Here is a 27070-nt window from a genome sequence, read left to right as displayed (position 1 = left end):
GGTTCCTCCCACTGTGAAAAACATGAAAGCTGTATTTTGCAACTGTAACGGCACAAATAGGTTACTGTTGTGTAGTCAAGCATTTTCTTGGATCTAAAAGCACATTTTGCCGCGTTCCAACTTTAAAACATTCCAAGATATTTTTCGTGGGGGCCCTAAAGGACTTCTTAAGAGATGCTGAAATCGGGGCAGATGCCTGAACCCTGGTTAAAGTGAGCTTGCAGAGTGGGGGGAAGAGTATCTCATTCAGCAGGAATAGTATACGTCTATGTGGCACCTTGAGATGAGAGAAAACATGCTGGAAACTAGAGGTAAGTTAGCAGTCCCTGAAGCTACAGTATCAGTGGCGCAAGTGGGGAGGAAGAGCTCGGGAAGGAAGAACCTAAAGTCATTTTAAGGAATCTCAATTTGAATCCAGGAGGGAGAGGGGACCATTGCAAGCTTTCAGCAGATACATGTTTTATGCTAAGCTACACATTTTAGGAAACTGATTCAGAGAACTTTGTGGAGATTTAGTTACTGATCGCTGAATTTTAGCATATGGCTTAATAAAGATTTTGTTTCCAGCTTCCTTTGCAGCTAGGTGTGTTAATGTGATTAAGTATTAAGTAGAAATTTCTGGGAAAGGTCTTTCAAGAAGTAGGGTGTAGCATCCTTCATTCATTTCTTCACAGCTGGAATGTGGAAGTGATGGTTGGTGCTTAGGCAACTACCTTGGATCTGAGTTTACAGAAGAGTGAAAGTAGCTTGGATTCTCACAATCATAGTCACGGTCTCAGCCCTGGATAGCTGGATTGCATGCAGAAGAGAAGTATGAAGTTTATAAAGTTATTTATAAAGTTATTAAAGAATTGAATTAAAAGATAAGAATGTAATTTGATCTTATTTAAGTTACTGTTTCTTTGGATTTGTTGTCCCATGCAGCTGAACCTAATCCTAAATGTCACAAGAGGAAAGAGTGGAGGCAGAAAGGTCACCTAGGGTGACGTTCTAGTCCAGGTGTGAGATGAAGAATAAGAGGCCAAGGTCAAGGTGACTGGCTGAATGAGTCAGGTGGCTGATGAAAAAGGTGTCATTAATAGAATGCAACATGAGGGCGGCCAAATAAGGATCATTTGTTAAGCTGGTTCTAAGAAAATATTTGTGAATGCTTTGACATTCCTCCTGCCAAAGGCAGAGCCTAACTCTAATCCCTGGGCCTGGGACTGGCTTCAACAATGACTCATTTCTGGGGAATAGCATGTCTTCTGGAGGATGCTGCTTGACTTTGAACCTAGGCCACAAAAGGTGTACAGCTGCTGATTCAGTCTTTCGCTGAGTGCTTGTCACCATGTCCTGAGGAAGCCCAGGCCACACATGGAGCGCCTCATGTGGGGAGAATCCCAGACCTCCAGCTTGTCCTATGCTGAGGCCCTTAGCTGAAAGCCAGCCCTAACTTGTTAGTCACATGACTGAGCCATCCTGGAAGTGAACCGTCCATGTCCTATGGAACAGCCCCAGCTGATGCCATGTGAAGTTTAGTGAGCCTTTCCCACCAAGTCTTGCCCAAATTGAACATCCATGAGGAGAATGAATACTTGCTGTTATTTTCAACCACTGAATTTTAGAATGATTTATTACATAGCAATAGGAAACTGATCGGTCACAAGGTCCGAGCCACCTCTGCCACTGTAGCCAGAAGTTTCCACCTACCACTGTCTGGTCCTGTCTTTTGGGCGGGACCAGTAGGCTTATTGGTAGCTTCGTAGTGAGGCGCTAGCCACTGACATTTTGTCATGTGGTGTTGTCACCCAACAGGGACCTTTTGTTGGGTGATCCTGAGAATGGCTGACATGCTTTTCTACCACCATCCCTAACAGCAATCTGGAGAACAACAACAGAGTTTCGTGGCTACGTTGCTGTGAGGTTAACTTTCTGTGTCAATTTGGTGAGGCTAGGGTGTCTGGTTATGCAATCCAACATGGATCTTGCTGTGAAACTACTGTGTGGATTCCGTGAATGCCTATAATCAGTTGATTTTAAGTCGGGGAGATTACCCCCACAATCTCTGTGGGCCCGATTCACTCAGTGGAACGCCTTACGAATAGCATCCAAGATTTCCCTGAGGAAGAGGAGATTTCACCTGGGGATTGCAATGGCAGCTCTTCTCTGAAGCTTTCCAACCTGCTACCCTATCTCAGGGTGTTAGACTTGCCAGTTCCCACACTGGCATAGATACTGGATATACCTGGCTTTAAAATGTTTATGGAAAAATGCACAGTAACTTTTAATTCCATTCTCCATGAATGCCTTGTATCCTCTCGTGGGGCCAGTTTCTTTTACTGGTTCTGTTTTTTTAGATAGAATTCTGTCTGAAAAGAAAAACACACTCATTCATGGTGGAAATGGACAGCAACTGAGATGGAAATCTAGATTTTCTTTTACCCTGAAAGCTTCTAATGACATCTGAGTAAGGAGACATTACATCCACAAATCATTTGACCTTCAGTTGGCTTTCATCCATACCCCTAAGTGTGTTTGCTCAAAAAATATCACTAGCAATCAGCAATGTCCTCATTTATAAGGGCTCTTGCCAGAATAGAAGCATAAAAGTTTAGTTGTCTTGACAGATGATTTCATGACTCGGATGGAGGCTCTTAAAAGTAACAGAGCTACTATACTTTTTCTTTTTCTTGCGAAGCCAGAGTGAAGAGCATCTGCCTGTCAGTGAGGGCAGGAAGAAGATTTCCTTCGGGGCTGAACACAACTTAAAAAATCTTGTGAATCTGCCTAAATTGCCCTTCCTCCTTCTCATGCTTTGTCCCACAGGGAATAGCTGCCCATAACAAGGGTCCCACCAAAAGTAGAAAAAAAAAAAAACCAGCAGGAACTCACACCTGAGTTGGGGCAGACTAAGTATATAGTCCCATCTAGGGGACCACAGTGTACTAGGAAGAATCTGGACTTTGGAGCTGACCATCTGCCATCAGGAAATGTTGTGCAAAAACAGCCCATTTTGATGGTTGTGTGTGCATGCATGTTGGTGACATCTGGCAGTTGTATGTGAGGACTGATGTCCGTGGCCCTGGTGATTACCATTTAGAAACATGGTTGGCACGATACCATTGGGAGAAGGAGGCTGATGCCTCCGGAAGTTCTAAGAGTTGAGTCCTGGGCCAGGCCTTCCCACAGGTTATCTCTGCATGCACAGGAATCTGGAGCCTTCCGTTATCTCCTGCTGCAGTGACTTTCTTGGGAATTCAATAACTAGTTGGAAAAAAAGGCTTCCAATTCTTTGTGGAAGTTACATGACATGAATTTTCACAACCCACGCTGGCAGGTGAAAATGGCACACTCTACTATCAAGTGATTCTAAAGAAATATTCCCATTTTTTTTTTCAGATGAGAATAAGGACCCAGGGAAGGGAGTGGTTGGTTATTGGTGTTCAGGTTTGTTTGAATCTTGAATCCCTACAGGGATTACCAACAATTTAATGAAGATAGAGAGAAAAAAATAAATTCAGGAATACAGAATGGGTCAGTGTGTCCTCAGTTTCACTGCAGATTGAAACCTTCAGAATACTACAAAAATACCAACTCCTTAGGGGTCTGTCTAGAAATTCAATAGGTACGTTGGAGGGCCCAGGACTCTGAATTTTGGCAGGTATTCCAGTCCATTCTTATTATCAGGCACATCCAGAGAACACAGGAGATAAGGAATTGAGGTATGATTTCAGCTTTCCTATCTTAGGAAGTTCTGGGGCCACTTTCTTCCTTTATTTGGAGCACAAATACAAATGATTGTGCAGGCCTGATGGAAAAGGCACCTGCTAAGCGCATCCCCATGTCTTCAGACAGCTGTCATCTGTTCCCAGGTTTTTGCTGATAAACCCCATCAAATCACGCTTGAAAAGAAAGGGTTGCAGAGTATAATAAGGTAGCTCCAGAAAGGCACTTTGCCTTCTAAGTCAAATGAATAATGAATTTCCAGGAGGGAAGATGAGGTTGTTAAGCCCTCATGTCTCATCACAAAGCCTGCTCTGCCTTCTCAAAAGGTTTGGACTCTTGTCCCAGAGGGCCAAAGGTACTCAAGGAGAGAGAATGCTAGGATTGCTACTGGAAGGCATTGGCTGTCCATGGTCTACATACTGACTTGAACTGCCCATGAGCCAAAGAGAGCTGGAATCTCCAATTCCTCCAATTTGTACTTCCTATATTGAGTTAGAAATTGAGTTAGAAATTTGGGTGATCCCTGTGGTCATTTTGACCAGGAAAAGATGCCAGAAGTCAGGCTATCAAATAGCCCATTTCTGCATGGTAGACAGGTTATTAAGGTTGGTGGAATCCTTTAGTCTGCCTGTTTTGCTACCTTCTTGGGATCTGAGCACAGATTCAGCTTACATGCTCCCTAGATGTGTGTGCAAAAGGGCTGGCATGGTGAGAAATTCATGCTGTGCACTTTGCAAATGGTAGGTATGACTATCAGCATCATGGTCACGGTCATGAACGTCGTCATTGGTATGCTGCACTTGTGCCTTCCGTAATCTCATGCCTTGTATTGCCTTCAAATTGAAGATACTTCTCCCACAGTTGTCTGCTTTGGGAACAGGCTGAGGTGGAAAGATGGTGCCCAGTGTGAAAGGCTCTGCCTGATGGAATGCTGGTGAAGAGTTAAGCCAGTTATTCTGAATTCCTTTTAAAGTTGGAATCCATCTGAGAAAGAGGAGGTGGGACAAAGCCATGAAAAGAAGCAGTAATGCTCCCATGATAGGGAGCTCATGAGAGAGGGGAGAATGCACCAGGTGTATGATTGCTGAATACCAAAACTGACTTGGGTACTGGAAGTTTCCATGCCAAGTTCTTGGCCAGGGATGACATTACCAAAAAAAAACTCCGTTTCCATAGAGTGGATTCACTGAGCCTTTGCTTTTTGTTCTCAAGAGAGCCAAGCATCCTGGCAAAGCAGGCATGTGGCTTCACTGAAGCGGGAGGGCAGACAGGTCCTACCTCACAGGAATGGGAAGGAAGACAATGTGTGTGTGTCTTTTTAATGCAGTCAACATCTTGGCCAGCATGACAGCATTTCAAAAAATTCTTGAAAACACGCACTTCTAAGACAAGCTTATTTTGGCGCAGAAAGAAATTTTGAAATCCGTGCATAACTCTTCTATAATATGCTTTTTTCCATTAATTTTTTGAAGGTCCCTGATGTTATTCTCAAGTTCATGGTCCATATTAATTGTCCAACTTGGTTCTGGATGACTTTAACCAATTTCTTAAATCAAATATTTCTCAAACACCCAAGGTTTACCACTACTGAATATATTTGAGTACTTGTTGCAATGTAAATAATTGTGTGAAAGCAAAGAACAGGAGCTGCTCAGATCACAAGAGTGGCTTTCCCCTGTAAGGCTGGAAGTCATCTTCTCTCTGTAAGAAGGTCACCTTTGGCACTCAGATTTGGAAGGTGGAAGAAACTCTTAAACTACTGTTTCACTTTGATAAGCTAACAGCCTGGGTGGGGAGGGGGAGAGAGTCAGTGTTAATAAGACGTTGAGTTACTTTCCAGTTCCATATCTGAACACCTTTTCCGTGATTTAAATGTTAAATATGCTTGTGAAATGGGGCTTAGGTTAACCATGTATCACAGTTAATCAATGTGTCATCATAAAAACAACGGCAATTCAATAACTGTCTTGCTTGTTCTGGATAATTAAGCCGGAAGTTATTGAACATTTCTTCAAACTGCACTGTATTCAAAACCATGACATTACTTTAGTTTATGTTATTAAAGGAAACATCTTGTGGTCTATTCCAGTAGATATATTCCCTCTTCTTTCCTAATATTCTTTCTGATTATTTTTTCCTTTGAAACCCAGACACAATGGGAGACTTTTTGGTGTGCTAACTTTTCATGCTATAGATGTCTAGTCACCTCAGAGATTATTTTTGGAGAAATCACCAGGATGATTGTAAAAAGTCAAGGGTCTCCCAACACTGTCATGCTCTAGCTTAGACTCTGTACATCACAGGTACCTGATATCTCTTCTTGAATACATAAAAAAAAACATTGAAATGTCACATTATGTTGGATCCCTGAGAAGGAAGCAAGGTTGTCTTCGCAGGGTTAATCACAGTGACATCCCTAGGATCACTGACTGACCCAGGCCAGCTCCGCTCTTCAATCTGCTTCTACTTTCCAGTTTTCCTGCTGGCTATCACCACACACTCAGAGAGATATGCTTCACTCTACAGGAGACTGATGCTTTGTAAATAGTCCTTTCACTTGCTGGTTCTGTGACTTGGCCAATTGTGAACTGGCTCCTCATTGGGTAAGCATGACCTCCAAATGTCAGATTAAAGAGGGCAGGGACTTGTCTGGCTTGTTCACAACTGGGTCCTTAGCAGGTAGTAGAAAGTCCCTGCCTGGTACGGAGCTGTTCAACCCATGGGAACAGTAGTGAAATTCCAACTCTGGACGGTGGTGATTTGATCAGGGTCTGTGAGATCCTGAGACCCAACAGAAGGCAGAGTTTCTAGTGACAATCTGTATGCTGCTGTATTATAACCTTTAATACAGCTGATGTTAAAACCAAAGGCAAGCTTATCTAGTGCTTGCCCTCTTTTTGAAATGGTGCCATGTGTCTTGTATGTGTTGACTTCATTCATTGTCATGCTTCTCGGTGTGCCCACGAGCTGAGAAACACTCCCAGGGCTTCATACAGAAGGGTGGAGCCAGGATCCAAACCCCGCCCAACCTGAGTCTACCCTGCTTCCTTGTGTTGAACTTGAAGCCTTTGTCGGGCTTCGCTTTCTAGTACTTTCTAGTACTTTCAGGTGTGTCCAAGTGCAAGAACTGGATCCCAAATATCCCTGCTTCTCCAGCAATTGTGGGCATCATCACTAAATAGTAGGGCAGTTATTACACCTCCTGGATGTGCCCTGCCTTCCCTACTTTTTCAAGGGCCAGGGGGCATGTGGCCCTGTCCTATTTTTGCCAAGCAGCCTCCCGATACCACTCTGGATTCTGGTTTTCCTACCCTTCTTACCCACTTGCAGGCCACTTTCTGGAGATATCTGTGCTTGGGTCACTGTTCTAAACAGAAATACAGATTCTTAGGCCTTGTCCCCAGGGCTGTGCATGTTAACAAACCCCCTTGAGGACTGCCATGCTAGTGAAGACAGCTTAGCTTTTCACTACCAGCTGCAGCCTCACTGTGACAACATTCAGCAATGCGCTTTATCACTAGAACAGGGTGTGCTTGCTACTGCCTATCATTGCATCTCCTCACTTTCATTGGCTTTGCCCAGTCTCTTTCCCGTCACTCTCCAGAAGATTCACCAGGGACATCTTCCGTTCACGCCACATCTCTTAAACAGCTTTCCTGATTCTTCCAGTCTTCATTTTCTTCCTCTCATGCAATCTGTGTTATGCTATTACAGGCCTGGTGTTGTGTGCTTCATCTCTTGCTGTACTGTTCCATGCCGTGCCGACAGGCGCTTGCAATGATCACACTTCTGTCACCTCCACAGCAACTAGCAGAGGATATGCATCTAGAAAGTCTATAACAAGCAAAGTATTGTCGACAGACTATGGATGTGCCATAGTGAACTTGCTGTCTACTTCAGCCCACAGTTGAAAATGTAACATCAGCTATTGTGGTGGGAGGAGGGAACACGACCAATGCAGAGATCCAGGTTTGTGAGAGAACTTGGAGCAACACCCAGAATGGAAGGCATAAGATGAAATGCAGTCCTGAAGACAGATATGGTCAAACAAGGTGCCTTAGAAATCCCTAGACTTCAGGAAACCTGGATCCACATACTTCCAACACAATAGACCCTCCTTCGGGGCTCTAGCAAGATGGCTCAATTGGCTAATCCTCCACCGCCAAGCACCAGGATCCCATATGTTTGCTGCTTAATGTATGGGCTACTCCACTCCCCATCCAGCTCCCTGCTTGTGCTCTGGGAGAGCAATGGAGGATGACCCAAGTCCTTGGGCCCCTGTATACCCACATGGGAGACCGAGAAGAAGCTCCTGGCTTCTGGCTTCAGATCACCTTGGCTCTGGCTGCTGTGCCCACTTGGAGAGTGAACCAGCAGATGGAAGATCTTTCTTTCTCTCTGTAAATCTGCCTTTGCAATAAAAGTACATAAATCTTAAAAAAAAAAAAAAGCCACCTCTTTCCATGGCCTTTAATCTGAGAAGCTTTCTGATCCTTGTAATGACAGATCCCTAATGAAGATATAAGCAAATGGTTGCTTTGGGAAACATGTGTTGCTGAGGTTAAGGAAGTGATTGTCTTGGTTGAATTCTTCATGATGCCCTGTGTGGCATTTATGGAGCATTACCCTGGTCAGGATACGTTCCCTTGCCTCTGAGTACCTCTTCCTGCCAAACTGTGGACAGGCAGAGGTTCCCTGGGTGACTATCTTCCCTCTTCCACAGGGTTACCAACAAGTGACCTTACTGGTGGAAGTGGTTTTCTCCTCTTTTTGTAAACTCTGTCTGTAAATACAATGGCACAAAGGCTCACTAAATCCTGGACTTGCATGTGCCAAGATTCCAGATGTGTGCAGGCTTGTGTTCTGGCCACTCCACTTTCCATCCGGCTCTCTGTTTGTGGCCTAAGAAAACAGTTTAGGATGGTCAAAAGCCTTGGGACCCTGCACCTGTGTCGGGTCCTGGAAGAAGTTCCTGGCTCCTGATCGGCTCAGTCATTTGGGGAGTGAACCAGTAGATGCAAGATCTTTGTCTCTCCTTCTTTCTCTAAAATTTGCCTTTCTAATAAAAAGAAATAAACTTTTTTCCTTCTCTTCTCTCATAGTCCTCTATCTTCCAGGGTTCCAGGGCCCCTGGAGTTTGGCCACTGACACTGCTCAAGAACTTTTACTGTGTCAGACGTAATCATCATTGTGGCAGGTAGTCCAGCTAATAGTTGGGACAGGCAGGGCTGCTGATGCCAAGTAAAACACATTATTTCATGATCTGTCATTTTGAATCAGGTATGCTAACGCTGGTCATAATTCTTCATTGGACCATTTCTTCCTATGGGTTGCTGATTTCCTTTTCTTTTCTCTCTCTTTTTCTCTCTCTCCCTCTCTCTTTCTTCTTTCTTTCTTTCTTTCTTTCTTTCTTTCTTTCTTTCTTTCTTTCTTTCTTTCTTTCTTTCTTTCTTTCTTTCTTTCTTTCTCTCTCTCTTCCTTCCTTCCTTCCCTTTCCTTTCCTTTCTTTCTTTTCCTTTCTTTTCTTTTCTTTCCTTTCCTTTTCCCCCCAAAAATCAAATGCTTTGGCCACGTTGTCTGACCAACCAAGCTTGCAGAACGGTCCATAGGAGCTCCATGACTTCAGCTATGCAAAGCCCCAGTTGTTCAGAAGACCTAGAGAAGATTCTAATTTAAAAACAAACAAACAAAACAAACAAAATCATTTGTCTGGGGAAAGGGGCTGAGGCACTTCTTGCCCCACCCTAGCCTTTCTGTTGCAATTATATCACATGTGTCAGTAAAGTTGTAACCAGAATATCAGAATCCCATTATTTACTTTTTATCCATTTTTAACATTATCCTGCCATAGCACCTGGTTATATGGCTTCTGTAAGGTTTCTGAGGGTGCAGAAGATGCAAGCTGGAGCAGGTAAGGACCCACCACAATCTGTGTTAGTTCTTATTTATTCATTTTTTAAAAACATGTTTTTATTGCAAAGGCAGATTTATAGAGACAAGGAGAGACAGAGAAAGACCTTCCCTCTTCTGGTTCACTCTCCAAATGGAAGCAATGGGCAGAGCTGAGCAAATCCAATCCAAAGCCAGAGTTAACAGCTTCTTCCTGGTCTTCCATGCAGGTGCAAGGTCCCAGGGACTTGGACCATCTTCCTTTCCCAAGCAGGGAGCTGGATGGGAAGTGGAGCAGCCAGGACCCAAACTGGCACTCATACAGGATGTGATGGTTGGAAGTGGAGGATTAGCCAGTTCAGCCATCATGCTGGTCCTAGTCAGTTCTTACTGGCCCTGATCTTGATGATGCTGCACCCTGCAGAAGCTAGAGTTCTTTGGTATGGAGCTAAACCTGGCCCTGGAGTTGTAGATAATGTGGAGCAGCTGTAGGCTCAGCTGCTGCTTTACGTTCGCAAGGAGATCCAGCCAGAGAAGCCACAATGAAGGAGTTACCAAGAGACCCCTGTTTTGCCTCTCCTCTCCCCAACTCCCAATATGATCTCTCTACGATCCACCGGAACTGGAAGCATACAGGGAAGGGAAATCTGGTAAATGTAGTTCAGCCTGACCAAGTTGACACATTACAAAACCAGCACATTATTCTTGACTTTCCTCATAAACACGGAGACCTTTGCAAACACTAATTTGCAGTCATGGACACTGACTGCAGAGAACAGGCATGAAGATCTGTTTCTCCCATTCACAAGAGCATGGATTTCGCACATGAGGGATCAGTGGCTGATTTTGGACCAAAGGAAATTTTGGAAAACAGGTCACTAACTGAATGACTGGCAAACCTCCAGAAGGGGAGGGAGGAGGCGATCCTAACGAGACACTGATTCTTTCAATCAAATCATTCTGAACTAACTAGTTTCAATTTCTTTGGCCTGGTGGTGCGATTTCTCCTTTGAGAAATACAGCAGGGTTAGAATTTTGTAGATTTCAACAAGACCAATAGTGACTCTCCTGATCACACTGAAGGAGATGGAAAAGTAAGATTCTTGGCTACAGAGAAAATGAGGAAGCTGAGTCATTGGTTTACCTGCCAATTAGAAGATACACCTTCACGGAGAAAGAAGGCTTTGTCTTTGTCCCTGTTCTGTTTAGCACCTTACTACTATTTTCATTAATGAGTAGGACATAGACAAAGGTTCATCAAAGCTGAAGATGATATGCACTTGACTTGATAGTATGAGGTTGTGCTCAGTAGCAGAATTAACAGGCTAGAGTAATGAACTTGATCTAAGAAGCAAAGTAAAATCTAGTCAAAGAAAGTGTTTTAGTTGACGAAACATTTAACACTCTTCAATATCAGAAAGCCAATTGGGAAATGTTTAAACAGGGGAAGAAAGGATTTAGAAGGTGAATGGATGGGGAACGGGCAATGTCATATGGAAAGTGTATAACTTCAAGGAGTACAAATACGTTATGTTGAATGAAAGCTACAAGAAGACATGCTTAAGATGAACTCGCCAAGGACCTGTTCTGGCTGCTTTGAAGGTAGCGCATCACTTCCTGTCCCTGTAGGATGAATCTTCTTTTACCTTTACAGAGGACGCCGACATTTCAAGTTTGAATTGGTGAGTTTTCTAGCTTAATTCAACCCCAAGAATGTATTATGTATGTATAGTTCACTGAGTCGAATCATATTTTGATCTTTAACAGTGCACTTCTACGTTTCTCTCATATATAAAGAGGGAACAAATACATTTTTTCCCTACTTTTAATCCTCAAGATTTGTAAATCACATCTCCTGTAGAACTCTTGGTAACCTTCATAACAACTAACATAGTTTGCAAGATTATTACTGGTATGTATGGCTCTGAGTTAGGACCAAATTACTGTGCACTTAAAAGTAATTTATTTATTTATTTGAAAGGCAGAGTTGGGGGAGAGAGGTATCTTGTATCCGCTGGTTCACTCCCCAGGTGGCCACAATGGTCGGGGCTGAGCCAGGCTTAAGCCAGGAGCTTCACCTGTGTGTCCCATCTGTGTGGCAGGAGTCTCAGCACTTGGGGAGTTTCCTCTGTTTTCCTAAGTACGTTAGTAGGGACCTGTATCTGCCTATAGAGCAGCTGGCACTTGAACTGGCTCCTCATATATGGAATGCCAGCTTAATCCATTTGCGTCTGAATTTCAACCCCAACGTCATTTTTATAATCTTTTAAAAATTATTCCTACATTAATGATCAAAGTTGTATTAACAGCTGCCTAACAAAAACACTGGTTTCATTCCCAATTTTGCTCTGAGCAGTGATTAATCACAGATGGGGAAATACAGAGTTTTATCAGTGTTATTTTCCTATATAAGTACAATTTCAATTGTTTGTTCTCTGTGGTTTGAAAGGAAGAAGAGGCATGGGGAGGGAAGAGCCCCTACGCTTCTCAGTTTGTATTGTGAAATCCACTCACTGTAGATAAATAAAAATTAAAGTAGAAAAATATATTAACTGCCCTCTTCTGAAAAAAAATATGATATTTTTAACTTCCTTGTTTGGTAGGGTATATCCCCCCTTTTAATTGTTCATGTCATTGTTTTTGTTTAGAGAAAACAGCTTTTCAAAAAATTTCTACATTGAAACATTTACCATAGGAGGTTATGGTCTAGTAAACAATCTTTAGGCCAGAACCAATATTGGAATTAGTTCTGCCATTAAGTCTTCCAAGGGGCCATAGACATTTATAATGGAATTTAACCTTTGCGAACTTGAGGCTATGTGGATGTACACAGAGACACAGCCAATTCAGAGAGAAAGCCTCTGGACCAAGACACAGTTACAGTGGAAGCACCTGCTATATACACGGTAGCTGCCACTCCCCTTCTCTGCAGGAATGTATTCTGGAATGTTCTAAGGTTCCGTGGGGGCCTGAAACTACTTGTACCTAACCTTGTATGTGCTTTAGGTTTGCCATATGTACATCCCCTTGACAATGTTTAATTTGTAAATTAAATACAGTAAGGGATGAACAGTAGTTCATCCTTAAGTAGCATAATTACAATTACATCCTGCGATGTAAGTTAGTTAAAAACTTACGCAGTATTATTTCTGGAATTCACCATTTACTGTCATCAAATTGTGCTTGATAGTGGGCAACAAGTCATGGGAGACATGGGAGACAACTGTACATTAGAGATGGAATACTGAATGATCAAAGGAAGAAGTTTATGGTAAGAACAAAGGGTCACTTGGTTTCGGAAGGTCTTTGGCTGGCTGACACCTGAGTGCGGGGGAGGCTGAGATCTCCATTAAGCTGTCATGATGGCTCAGGATTTGTTACATTTGGGGTCTCATGCTTTTCTTCCCCTTGATCGTTTCTTCCCTTTTCTCTCATAACTTGTCCGTAACAAGCCCAAGGAAGCCTTCCCGCTGACTGCTTTTCACTCCTGACAGCCAGCAAGAATGAGCTAGGAGTCATTTAGTGGAAGGACTGGGTGATCTTCTAGTCCCTTTGCTGTAAGTCTATGATACATTGGAGACCTGGGAATAAACAAGTTAGTGTTTGTTATTCTGAACAAGCCGTTAGCTGACAAATACAATGGTTCTGACCCTAAACAAGTTTGGTGACTGGGAGGAGGAAGTGTTCTGTTGGACTTGCACTTTAGGTAAGTGTGCTACTGACACAGCTAGCAGTACACAGTAAATAAATATATATGCATGTATATGTGTATATGTTATTTTGTTTTTTAAAGGATACGACTTTTTTGAAGGGCCTTTAACTAGGTCCCCTTGGCAAGATTAAAATATTTATGATCAGAAAGCCAGCTGTAAATGTCATACAGAGCTTCCGTTGTTGTCACTAAAACACTTTATCATGACCTGTCTTGCGTCACAGTCAGATATGGTCTGTGTCCCAGAGTGCCGCGAGTTGCCCCCACAACGCTACAAACCTAACACTTAGCATGGATCCTGTAAACAACCCTGAATCTTTTCGAGTTAAAGTAGGAGAGAATTTCATTTGCATAGTAGTTACGTCTAAACTTAGATTTTGCTTCAACAATAAAAATATATTTTGTTAATTTGCTTATTTCTATTATTCTATTAAAAATAATTTTAAAAAGAAAAAAAAAAAGAATGAAAAGAAAAGAACAGAGACCTAGGAAGTAAAATCGCCACCAGACTGTTTAAACAAAGCTGCTCGAACGCTCCATACCACCATCTAGTGGGAGAAAAGGCTTGGCACGAAAGGCGATCTGTGTTTAGAACAATATTCCAAGCACTTCAGGGGCATAGTTGAGGGCCTGTGGGGAACGAGGGGGCTGCCGGGGGAAGCGGGCAGGACGGAGGATCTATGTGTTCAACTGATTAGCCATGTGCTGCTTAGGGCGCCTGCAGCTCTGTGCTTGGCATGCTAGCTTTGTGGTTTTTGGCCTGAGTGGTGTTCTTGGTTGTCCTTCTGTTTGCCGGCTGAGTGGGACACTGTCATCTGAACAATGCCACTTTCAGAGGATACAAGTCAGTTTTATTAGGATTGGTCTCTCTCTCTCTCTCTCTCTCTCTCTCTCTCTCTCACACACACACACACACACACACACACTGTATTGTTTCACCCTCTTTCTGATTATCTTTTTCTACCCTCCCCCTCCCCTCTCTGTTGCAGGTACTGTCTGGCTCAGGGGACAGTGTCCTCACTAAAAAGCAATCCAATTGCTCCTTCCTGTAACTCACTCCCCGTTCTTTGATTTTTATTGCCTGCCTCCTTCTGTGCCTTGCCAGTTCCTTGAACAAAGTCTGTGAGTTTGGGGAGTGGGGGGCTCTCTTCACCTCTGCCTGCTCCCACACAGATGTGCACCAGTGAGGGTTCTGGCCCCGATCTCCACTACAAAGTGGGTCTTGAGGAAATCGAGGAAATCAAGGAAATCCCACTTAAGGCATGGGCCAAGACAATCTCCGGAGCTGGCTGCCTGGATGGCTGAGTTGCATGGGGTCATTTGGTGTGAGTGGAAAGATGAAGCAGTTCTCCTTTGTGTCCATCCCCTACTGGCTCTCTGGATGGCTCCTGAAACTCCCATGTGCATAGGAAAAAGATCATGATTTCCAACTAACAAATTAGGACCCAGTGTCTGAAGGGTTATCAGAAATACAGGGCAGAGCCGTGCAGCTGTACTGGGGACAAACAGCCACTGCTGAGGATTCAGGGCTGGTTCAAAGAGGTTAGAGTATGGGTATATACAACCATCTCCCACTATCCATAAAGGTACCATTGCCCACTATCCATAAGGGTCTGGTTCTGGGACCACCACGGAAGCCAAGATCCACACATGCTCAGGTTCCTGATATAAAGTGGTGCAGTATTTGCATATAGTCTGTGCATATCCTGCTGGATGCCTTAAATCATGTTTACATCAGTTCCAGGGCTGAATGCAATGTAAATTCTATGTAAATGACTCTTAGCATTGTATTGTTGGGAGAACAAGGAAAAGCAGTCTGTTCATGTTTAGTGCAGATCTGATTGTTTTTCTCCTAAATATTTGCAGTCCATGGCTGGTTGAGGGATTGGCTGCAGAGCCCATGGGCGTGGAAGGCTCACTCTATAGAAGCAGTGACATAATCATGGACAGGACAGTGACTCTGCATCCATGGACTGAGCAATTAGAGCAGCTGTCCGCCTCATGGCTCTAAGAGAAACGGAGTCCCTGGATAGGAGATGCTGCTGTACGATGGCATATTTTTCCTTTTAGGATTGCGATAAAATTCACCGGCTACACATTTCACCATTTAAACCATTTAAAAGTGTGCAACTCCATGGTTTTCAGAATATTCACCAGGTGGTGTAGCCATTACCACTAGCTCCAACTTCACGTCATCACTAAAAGGAACCTTGAGTCCATGAAGCAGGCACTTCCAATTTGCCTTGCCTCTCAGCTCGTGGAAACCACAAACCTATTTTTCATGGGTATTGGCCTATTTCAAACATTTCATGCAAATGTAGTCACACAGTACGTGTGTTTTGTGTGTGTCTGTTTCACTGAACGTGTCTTCAAGCTTGATGCATATTGCAGATTATTTCAGTACTTCATTCTTCTCAATGACTAAATAATAGTCCATGGTGTGGACAGATCACACTTTGTTTATCCACTCACTGGCTTGGAGACTGGATTGTTTCTACCTTCTGGCAATTATGACTGATGCTATTATGAGTTTTCATGTATGACTTTTTTTTATTAGAATTTGTATTTTCAATTCTCTTATGCAGTGAGTGAAGTGCTTTTTTTTTCTTCATTGCTTTTGATGAAGACAAATCCATTTAAAGCTGTCTGATTGGTGAATGTTGCAATAAGAACGGAACAGAAGCTTAGGTGCTGTCCAGATGAGGCCAGGGTAGGCAAGAATGTGGCCAATCGCCTCGGGCAGGATGTGGAATCCTAAGGGTGGAGGGGGAGGCAGGAAAGGGAGAAGACTGTACCAAAATGCACTAAAAATGACCTCAAATTCTTGAATTTGTGGCTGGAAGAAGAAAGGGGTTTATTTAGAATTGGTAAGATGGCTGCCTGTACGTTCCTGTTTTCACAAGGAGGAGTGAACTGATGGAAATGCAAAGATGGTTTTAGGGAAACCCACAGTAAACTGAAAATGACAAGGCTTTGGGCTGCGTCTTAACAGGGAACTCTGAACAGATCCTAGTTACACAGAGAGAATGAGAGCTTACTTAGCTGCATGTGACACAAGCTAACCAAATTGATCTAGCAAATTTTAGCACCATAAATTAAGGGGAGGGTTCCATTTATGAAAGAATGTTGCTGTTGATGTCTGTAGCAGCAGACCTTTTCAAAAGCATCGTTATATCTATGAACCCATTAGGATGAATTGATCAGGTATCTGCTGCTACTTGAGAAACAAGAAAAATCAAGGTGCCCAAGAAGTAGTAAGCATCCGGTCACTATTTGTAAAATAATGAAGCCAAATCATATTGGGTTAAGAAGTGTCAGTACTGGCAGGATCTTTGAGAGCATCCAGCTCTTTCCCTCTCACCCCAGTTTTCCAGGAGGAATGCCAAGTAGAATGGGGGACTCCTGGGCTTACATTCAAGGTCCCTTGATCAAGGAGTGAAGGACTCGAGTCCAGTAGTCTCTGCCTTGTCCCAGTGTAGGGGTCTTAACAACATGAAGCACATTGCTTTATGGTGATCTGTGCTCTAGTCTGTCTCCCCCATTGGACCACATGCTCGTGGGGGCGAGGCCTGCATCTGACTCATCCTTGAATACTCAGGATGTAGTCCAGTTAATGAAAGTCATGGAATGGGTAAACAGGAACTGCAAGTTCTCTCTTCTTCCTGCTCCTTGTCCTCATTCTGTCACAATTTTCTTGGTGAAAGATTCAGGACCCCACAGTTTTTAAGCCAGGGAGATCTTTTCCTTACACTCCAGCATTTAGATTCAACCAGCAGGCTGCTTTGGACTTGTCAGGCCCCTTGGGACAATACCCACTGTGCTGTTATGCAAGTGTTATGGAAGGCATGGGAAAGTGAGAGTGCTTCCTTAGCTCCAAGTCTAAAGCAAATTTAGCCACCTAGTATACAATTTCAAGTACATCTCTTCTAGCAGGAAGCTCCTTCATTTGACATGATGCCAGATGTCTTGACTTGGGGAAACTGTACTCTTTGGTGAGGGACTTGACAATGAATGGGACAGGAAGAGATGAAGAGATCTTCAAGTAGTCCCCAGATAATTCCTTGTCTACATTGCCTTGCTCTTTCTGAGGGTGTTTATTTGTTTTGAGCATGTATGTGAGGCAGAGTAGACAAGGTGTCCTATTGGTCTTTTGCATGCCTTCATATTGCCTATGGCTGGCCTGTAAAAGGCCTGTGGCAGAAACTCAGACTGCTGTGTGGAAGGTCCGTCTGCAGGGCAGAAAGAGGGACACTGGAAATTATAGCAGGTTCTTCTGTGGGTTTTGGTATTTGTCTTCTGTCTTCTGCTTTTTGTGCTAAGCAGCCAGCTTCCTTTCTCCTGTACCAACCCCAATACCCTGTTAGTTAGCATTTATCATCACAGTTCTGCCCGGGGAAGTCATGACTTCCCTTAGTTTATTCTGGCCCCACTCAATGCCAGTAAATTCACAGAATTCAGACTGCCCAAAGGATTTCATCAAAAAGCTCTGTTTCCCTTAATGTCAGACGATGGCCATATTACCCAACAACCTGATTTAACCCTGATTTCAAAGCAGGTCCCGCGTGTCTAAGAGTTCTCTAGAGAAACAGAACCTGTGGATGCAGACATAGAAAGACAAAGACTTAGGGTACTCTGCTAGCCTGGGGGTTGGTGAAGGTTGCTGTCAGGAGAAAGTTGCGAGTTAGGGTGGAGCGGGGGAGGGGCTGGCTGGTGAAAATCATCCTGTTTCTCAACTAGTCACTGAGAGGAGAGAGAGAAAGAAGGATATGACAATGGGACAGATCCTTAGAAATATTTTTTGTTTGATCCCAGTCTTGTCACAGTGCCTCTGTCTTAGGATAGTGTTTCATCATAAAGTTACAGATCATGCTGAGATGTGAAGTGGAAAGTATTTCCTCTTCCCAGTACTCTACCCCCACGCCCTCTCCAGGCCACACACTCACCTGCACCAGGTCTGGTGTGAGGCGCTTGGCCTGCAACCATTTCTGGAACCTCCCCGTTTTCCGCAGGACGCGCTCAATGCTGCAGGTTTTGGGGGCTGAGGCAGAGGCACAAATTCTGCTGTCCGAGATCTCATGTTGGTATGTGCTGAGCAGCCGGAAGATCTCCACAGTGCGCCAGGTTTTGGAATCATCTGAGTAGTTGGCTGGGTAAGAAGGTGAGTGGTCGGGAGGCAGCCCGAGGGGGGAAGCCAGCGAGTCGTTGAACCTGGTGGAAGAACAGCTCTTGTAGGATGGGCCTGGGGGCTAGAGGCCCAGCGTCAGGGAAGAGGGGCTGTTGGGGGTGACAATAGCTTGGCGAACCATTTCTCCTCTTTGGACTGGGGGCACTCTAAAATTTAGGAAGGTATCCTCATGTATGTGATGGCAAGAAAGGGGAGGAAAGTATGGGTCCAACAGAGTTCATTGTCTTTAGGACATGGAAAGACTAGCTGGGATTTCTAAATCACAGTCCATGTAAAGACAACAGCTTCTGCTTTTCCCAATATCCCACCCATACTTCTCAGGTATGTAAACTGAGGCTTAAGTATCTAGCTCAAGGTCAGACCACTCGTTGCCAAGCAGATGTACAAATGTTGCATTTTGGCAGCAAATCCCATTATCTGTCCCCCTTCACTCTGCTGCTTCCCGAAGCCACCTGCCCTCTGACAAATGGCTGGTCCTTGGAACCCAGACCCAGCCTCGGTTCTTGAAGAGTGAGACTATTGGGTTTGTGCTGGGGAGACCACTGTCACTCCATACTGAACAACAGGGAACCTCATCAAATTGGCTTGTTTGTTCAAAGACATCAGTCATCAGTCAATCAAATTTCAGGTGAATGCAGCTGCTAAATGGTGACCCAATTCAAAGCTGTGTGGGCTCCAGGGGGTCTGTAATTCCACATAATGGCCTGTTGGGTCCTTAATCCCTTTCAGGGAGGGAGGCAGTGGCCTATTATCATCTACTGATTTCCCAGACTCCACACTGACCCTTTTCTCCACAGTTGTTCCTCCAGCTGTGTGCTGACATTTCCATTAGGGAAGAATGTTAGATTTCCTTTTGATTTATGTATGAAAAGTTACCCAGGAAAAGTTTACCTTCACTATTATTGATAATTGAGTGTCATGCTGCCAGTGAAAATCAGGTGATAGAAGATATGTTATGCATTTCATTTAAATGAGAATCTTTAAATGCTTCTTATGAGGCATTATGGGACGACCTCATGATAACGAATTTCCTAAGGATTAACATTTTGATTAGCCTCCAGCCCTGGAGTATTTTGGTGTCTCACTTTCATGATACAATTTTATTCCAACAGACAAGCTTTTCCTACTGTTTGAATGGCAAAGAAAGCCACACAAAGATGTTCAAGGGCAAAGAGGTCAAGGGAATGCGGACTGTACTAGAACTTGAGGCTTCCCAGCTCTTGCTCATGGATGTCCAACAGCCCAAAGGGTCTGGAATTCAGGACTTATTGTCAACTGGTTCTTTTAGGTAACACATGTATATGAAATGCATGTGTCAGTCACTTTATAAGCATTTTATGTGTGTTAATTTAATCCTTTCAAAAAGTCTATGCAGCTGATACTGTTATGAACTGTGTGAGGACAGATGAGGAAATCGAGACACAGCAGTTGCATTGTTTGGCCAAAATTGCACTACAGGATTGGGAGGAAGTGGCATTCGAGGCGCCACAGTTTTACAGTCTTCTCTTTTTGCCACTGCTGTGTTCCTCTATCATCCATGTGATGAATCAGCCCATGGCAACAGATGGATGACATTATTAGGAGTTAAGGTTGGCAGGGTCCTTAAGGATTTTTTTTTTTTATCTTGTAGCTCCTGCCCCATCTTGGTTGGGATGAGGAAATTGAAGGTAGAATGTGAATGTGACTTTTCTGAGAAATTACAGCCTTGAATGGTAGAGGACAGCATATCTTAGGCCTCCTGCTCTCCTGGTTGGTGGGAGTGACATGGGAGAGACTTCCTGTCCCATGCAAGAAGCTCATTGTCTTCTATCTATCTCTCTATCGCTCTATCTATATCTATCTATCTATCTATCTATCTATCTATCTATCTATCTATTTATTTGGTCCCCACCTCCTGAGGATATTCTGCTGTGATGACAGCACTGACTTGGAAGGAGAAAAATGTATATACTATTACAACATTGATTGATCTACACTGATGAATAGAAAAATGTCAATGAGAGGGCCTGGTGCAATGGCTCAGTGGCTAAATTCTCACCTTGCATGCATCAGGATCCCATATGGGCCCCAGTTCATTTCCCTGCTGCTCCACTTCCCATCCAGCTCTCTGCTTCTGGCCTGGGAAAGCAGTCGAGGACAGCCTAAAGCCTTGGGACCTTGCACCCACATAGGAGACCTGAAAAAAGCTCCCAGCTCCTGGCTTCAGATTGGCTCAGCTCTGGCCATTGAGGGCTCTTGGGGAGTGAACCAGAATACAGATATTTCTGTCTCTCCCTCTCTCTGTAAATCTGCCTTTCCAATAATAATAAGTAAATCTAAAGAAAGTCAATGAGAAAATACCCCCCCCCCCTTTTTTTTTAATCCACTAAAACATTAACTATCCTGTAGTTTGGAAAAACCACAAAACAAAGGCATCATTTTAATCCTCCTTCTGGAACTGAGATCATAGGCAAGATTGAAGAGAGACTGGCCAATGTCCTTGCTGCACTAAGGCCAGACAAGCATCACCCTTGCTTCTCAGATTGGAAGGAAGCATGCAGGCCAAATCCCCTGAGTCCTTCAACATGGAGAGTACAGTGGGAACGAAATACCCTCTTCCCTTGCATACTTCTCATGCCTGCATCAGGCCAAACAGCAAGATTGAAGCCATGTCTCCCAAAGTATTTCTTGCCTCTTTCTTATTTTTTATCCCTAGCACTGCGCTTAACCTTTAAACCATCAAGCATTTTCCAAAAGCTGTCAGGCCAAGGTTCCTTAGTGAAGATCGCCTGCTCTTTCTAAGCCTATCATCTGCTCCCCTTACAAGTTTGCTTTTGTCTCATCAGATCATTGGTTTGGCCAAACTAGTTTAAAAAATTAATTGGCTTTTATTCGAAAGATGGGCAGAGAGAGAGAGAGAAAGAGAGAGAGAGAGAGAGAGAGATTTTATATCTGTTGGGTCACTTTCCAAATGCCCACAACAGCCAACTGGACCAGGCTAAAGCCAGAAGCCAGAAGCCAGAAGCCTGGAACTCCATTTCAACCTCCCTGATAGGTAGCAGACTTGCAATACTTGGATCACGACTTGCTCCTTCTTAGGGTTTACCTCAGCAGGAAGCTGGAACTGGGAATGGAGACAGGACTCCAGTGTAGGTACTCTGATATAGGATATACATGTCCCAAGCCATGGCTAAACCACTGTTCAAATGCCCACCCCAGAAAAGCCAAACTCTTATCAGGCATCTGAGCCTATCATATGATCAGCTCTTGAGACACTTTCCTCTTCTTTAAAAAATTATTTATTGATTTGAAAGGGAGAGAGAGAGAGAGAGAGAGAGAGAGAGAGAGAGAGAGAGATATTCCATCTACTGGTTCACTCCCCCCAATACCTGCAAAACCAAGTCTGGGCCAGGCTGAAGCCAGGAGCTAGAAACTCCATCTAAGTTTCCTACATGGGTAATAGGGACCCCAGTACCTTGGGCATCATCTGCTGAGTTTCTTAGGTGCATGAGTAGGGAGCTGGATCAGAAGTGGAGGAGCTCAGACTCAAAACAGCACTATGATGTAGGATACCAGCATTGCAAGCATTACATTAACCCATTATGTCACAATGCTGGCTATTATTCTTCCTTGTTACCTACCTAATAATCCCTTCCAGATTCTTTAAAATTCATAGAGGTACCTCCTCTTCTCATCATTCTCTCATCTCCCAGTTGAGGTATGTTCCTTCCCACATGATCCTGTGACCTCATAAGCTAGATATTTTGCATGTCCCATACACTCTAGTTCAACCACTGATTTACTTCTCTGCCTTCTTAATAAGCTCTTTCAAGAGTACTTGGACGTCTTTCAACTTTGTAACTCTGGTATCTGGTAGAAGGCTAGATATGAGTTTATACTCAATGCTTTATAGTTGGATAGCTCTGGAGGGAGGGAAGGGTGTTAAGTGAGTAGTGGAGAGAGACATGTAGTCCTGAATGGCATAGAATGCATAGAGTTACAGTTGGGTGGAAAAATGAATGAAGGCATGATGCCTGGATGAATGCATGTGGACCAGGGTTTGTGCAGAATACTGTGTAGATGGATGTATTTGCCATAACCCCCTGAGCCATGCTGCTCCCAAGCCTTCTGTTAGTGTGAGAGCAGGAGTTAAAGCCATAATCTCTATCATCTTCTGAGATAAGACAGACAGGAAGCACGGGAAAGGGGAAGGCAAAAGCAAGCTTAATGATTCACTTATTTGGAAGTGCCCATTGGGAAGTGTCTGAGCATTGTTTTAGATCCTGGGAATAAAGTAAGGAATGTGAGCTAAATCATCAGCATTGGTAAGAGTCCAGGGACCTCTAGGAATGGTATGGATCAGAGAGACTTCTCCAGAGTCCCCTCTCCTCACACACACCTAATACCGATCAGCCAGATCCTGGCAGACCTTGCCAACTTGGTATGACCACTCTGGATTTCACATATAGCTGCATTTTGAGTAGGAAGGGTATGTCAATCAAGCTTACTAATTCCCCTAGCTTCTCTTCCATTTTTCCCTGAGGGGAAAAAAAATCAACTTGGAATGGATGAGAAGTTGATACAACAAACATTGCAATTTTCAAAGGCCAGTGGTTGGGTTCAGAAAGTATACGATTCCTCTTTAGCATTCCCTGCAAGGACAGGATAAGACAAAGAAGGAGAAGTGATGTTCATCTGCCAGTTGTATGTCTTCAGTGTACCCAGCCGGCCTGGGAAGTGCATATGTTGTCTGCTGTTGAATGGATTCAAGCATGGCCTAATCCTTAGTGCAGGTCTGGGGCAGGATGTGCATCCTTGCCTGGTTAGGCCAATTTGGCCAATAGCTGAGAGTTGTTTGTGGGCTTTCTCCCACAATGGTAATTTTTAAAACTGGAGGAATGTTTGGAGATCAACAAGAAAAGGGGAACACAAAAACATCACTAGAAAGAAAGGCAAAGGATGTAAACTTGAAGGCAATTCAGCAAAGAAAAAGCACAAATGGCTAAAACACTAAAAAAAAAAAAAGGTTCAACTGAGTAGAAACACAAGGGAAAATAATAATAGTAAATATTTGTGAATGTATAAGAAGTGAAGTTGCCATTTGAGATTTAGTATTTATATACATACACACAAACATGAAAATTTTTGGACTCAGAAATTCCACTTCTAGGGATTCATTTCATACAATGAATTAATGACCAGTGAGTGCAACATCTAGCCACACAAATGTTCAAGAAAGCTCCAGCTGTCTTATAATGATGGATTAGTTAAATAAAATACAGTTGATTGATGCAATTGAATACCATGAAGCCATTAAAGAGCAAAATGCAAAGACTATTTAATCATGTAGGCAGGTGTTGCCAATACATCATTAAACAAAAGTTCTCAAAAGAGTACACGTAAGAGTATACATGTTTGATAGAAAAATTTTTGGAAAAGAGATGGCAAGGATATGCAAAACCATTTTTACTCGAGGGTGATGGTGATCTCCTGGTGGGGAAATTGTAGGCGATTTTAATTTTCTCTTTCCTGAATCAGTATTTCCTGAAAAGTGTAAAGTAAGCACTAGTACTTTTGTGTTATGAAAAGAGCTGATTTCTCTCATAGAGAAAAGGACTATTGAGGACTATCAATCCCATGACCTCCGACCCTTTCACAGCCCCTCTCTGTCTCTTCGTGCTGAGGCTGAGCCTTGTGGCTTGGAATGCTGTGAACTTGAACCTGCCCTGCCTGCTGTTTTCCTGCTTGTGTCTGCCTACCTTCCTTTACCTTTTTTTCAGACAAGCATGGAAAATGAATTTTGAGGGAGGCGAAGTAAAATCCTGAACGCTAATGGAACACAAACCTGTTTGGCGAAATGTTTTGTGAAATTTTGTAGTACCTGCCTGATGAGGAAACTGCTGCAAGTGGGTGGCTCAGGAGGAGTTGAGCCTAACTCTCTTGCTCAGCTGAAGCGTAGATCTCTCCTTCTCCTCTCTTAACAGCCCTTGCAATATATCCCTAGTCTCACTGCCTCCTTTCTCTGAGGAATCAACGCCGCTTCACCTGTGTCTTAAGGTCCTCTTCATCTCTTTTCCTGGTTGGGAATCCTTGAACTGATGTTCAACATCTCCATCTTCATTTCTGCTCACACTGAGTGTGTCAACAAAATGACTATAACTGCACTGACTAGCATCCTTCCTACCCTGCTTTGTTCCCGACAGCGGGTTCGTTTCACAGTCCCTGCCGGAACCCTGTGCTGCCTGCTGGTTTCCATGAGTCCTTCCTCAAGCACATGGTCTCACCTTCCCCTTCCCAGCTTAACTTCCCCACCGTAACCTGAGCCATCAGCTGCAGCTCTTCTGATTTTTATGCCTCCGTAAAAATCTTAGCAGGAAAAGTCCACACGATCTCCCTCAAATGTCTGTGTTCTCACAAAGGAAGCTGAGCAATTTTGATCGGTGGCTTTGATTTGCTAGTTTGGCTCATTCATTCGGAATAATCAAGTACATCTTTGGTTAATACGTAACAGAATTATGAATCAGTGATTAGTGCCTTTTGTTTTATCAACACCAGTAAGCATGAAGTGAGTTCTGGGGGGTCAGAGGAAAAGGGGTACACAAACAAGAGTCTGAAACAAGTACTGAAGATGTTATGTCCCCCTATACTAAGGTCACCATTGGTTGGTACGGAATTCAAGGATCCTACCTCATATATCCTTCCACCCTCTGCCATCCTTCCACTTATCCTTCATTCTCCAGCTGGGGCACATCTCTCATCCATTGTTTACAACACAGATCCCTCTTGATGTCCTGGAGGGCAATGGCCAGAGTTAGAGCAGTTGTCATAACAGCATCTGCTAGGCCAAGAGCTTTAATAAGAGCTCATTGTATGCTTGAATTTCAGAGCGTGGCTCCTGTCTGATGAGAGTACATTATGCATTGTAGTGTACTAAACTCTGGTTTCCTCTGATCAAAGCCACATCTCCCAGCAGAGAACTGGCTCAGAAATTTAGGAGCAAGATGTCCTGGTTTGAACTCCCAGATCTGCCACTCATTAGTGAGCGGCTCACTTAATCTTGCTTCCCCATCTCAATCATGGTTGCAAACCACTAACTCCTGGGACTGTTTCAAACGTTGGTCAATTGTAGGCTTTCTATAAATTTTCTTTCATCCTCCCTATGACAAATGAACTTGATACATTCAATGGTCCCAGGCTACCCCATTCACAGAACAGAAGAAAACCTGAAGCTTTCAATGCAAAAAGGAACTTTTAGATTTAGCATTCAGGGCCAAAGCTGGAGTTTGACTTTGCAACTTGCCCTTCTATTAACCCACCCAAATGCCAAGCCATTTATTGCTATAAGCAAAACAGCTTTGTGGCAGCTCCCATCCCTGTAAATCTCATCCTCAACCAACTCCTGAAGAGCTTCACAGGAGGGAACAGAATGTGGCCCCTCAGAATGATTGGATCAAGATGCTGACCTTATTTCTTCTTTAAAGAACTTCTTGCAAATAGATGTCCCGATGCAGGCATTGCATTTATCAAGACCGAGGAAAGCCCTTCCGAAATTGTAGCTGCTTCTGACTTGGGGCACCAGAGAAGGCGGGGGAGAAGCTGGCGAGGAGAAGGTGCACCTCAGGGCCAAAGCGCATAGCAGCAGGGCCGGCTGGCCCAGGCGGAGGGCAGCAGCCTCAGGCCCCCGCCCGGGTTCCATGCCGGGTTCTGCACAGCTGCGGTTGCAGCAGCTTGCCTCCCTGGCCGCCCCACTCAGGGCTTGGCCCACAGAGGAAGCTGTCACAGGGGGCTGGCTTCAGGGCACTGACCCCTCTCAGGTTTCTGGTGGAGGATGCTGGAGAGCTCAGGGCTAATGAGGCTGGGGAGGAGGTGAGGAAACCCGTGGAGGATGCTGATAACGCTGTTTTCAGCATCCACTCTTCCTCTGCCTGGGCGGCTGCCTCAGCCTGGGAGTAGATTTCGGGAAGGACAATGGTCAGGGCTTCCCTGTGTGGTCCTTCTGACAAACACAGGATATCCCCACTGGCAGGAAGGGTTCGTGCAGGATGTGTGTCCGACCTGGCCTCCACCTGGGACTTTCAAAGGATTCTGAAAGTCTCCACCCGCCCTCCCCGCTCCCCCCACCACACCACTGTTTTGATTCTGGTCATATCTGTCCCTGTGAGTCATAACACACAAGCACTCACACCCGAGTTGTGTTTTTCTTCCTCCTGAATACTTTATTCTACTTCTTAATTAGCAGTGACCTGCCTCCTTGTCTTTTTTTTTTTTCCAAACCAGATTTTGCTGTGAAATAGCCAGAGGTGAGTTTACTCGCATTAAGGGGCATGTTGAATACTGACTGAAAAGACACTTTTTTTGTCTAGGGTATGTAAAATCTCACTTTCTGTGTGCCTTCCCTCGGTGATTTGAGAGTCACTGGGGAAAGCCTGATGTTTCCCATAACGTGATGAGGAGAGCATTTGAAAGAATCGGCTGCTTCTATCCAGCTGTGTCTGGGCCTGTCTCTCAACACTTGCAGGCCCCGCTGCCCTCTACCACCAAGTCTTGTCTCCCAGTGGCTGGGCTAGCATGGAAAACCTTGACTGCTCCAGGGTTGC

At 44.0% G+C, this 27070-nt stretch overlaps 1 protein-coding gene across 1 annotated transcript in view; it reads right to left on the bottom strand.

Moving 5' to 3' along the window:
- The window catches only part of DIPK2B (divergent protein kinase domain 2B), a 32281-nt gene extending 6112 nt beyond the window's left edge, over positions 1 to 26169 (bottom strand). Inside the window, exons 1-2 of the mRNA XM_041001861.1 lie at positions 25937 to 26169; positions 18253 to 18517 (exon numbers count right to left, since the gene is read on the bottom strand). Coding sequence (XP_040857795.1) covers positions 18253 to 18517; positions 25937 to 26169 — 498 coding nt within the window. The remainder of the gene's footprint in view (positions 1 to 18252; positions 18518 to 25936) is intronic.
- Positions 26170 to 27070: the final 901 nt, after the last annotated feature.

Source organism: Ochotona curzoniae, unplaced genomic scaffold (genome assembly GCF_017591425.1).
Source record: "Ochotona curzoniae isolate NIBS_2020 unplaced genomic scaffold, NIBS_Ocur_1.0 contig_1274, whole genome shotgun sequence".
In the NCBI taxonomy this organism is placed as follows: domain Eukaryota; kingdom Metazoa; phylum Chordata; class Mammalia; order Lagomorpha; family Ochotonidae; genus Ochotona; species Ochotona curzoniae.
This window is presented reverse-complemented; position numbering and strand designations above follow the sequence as displayed.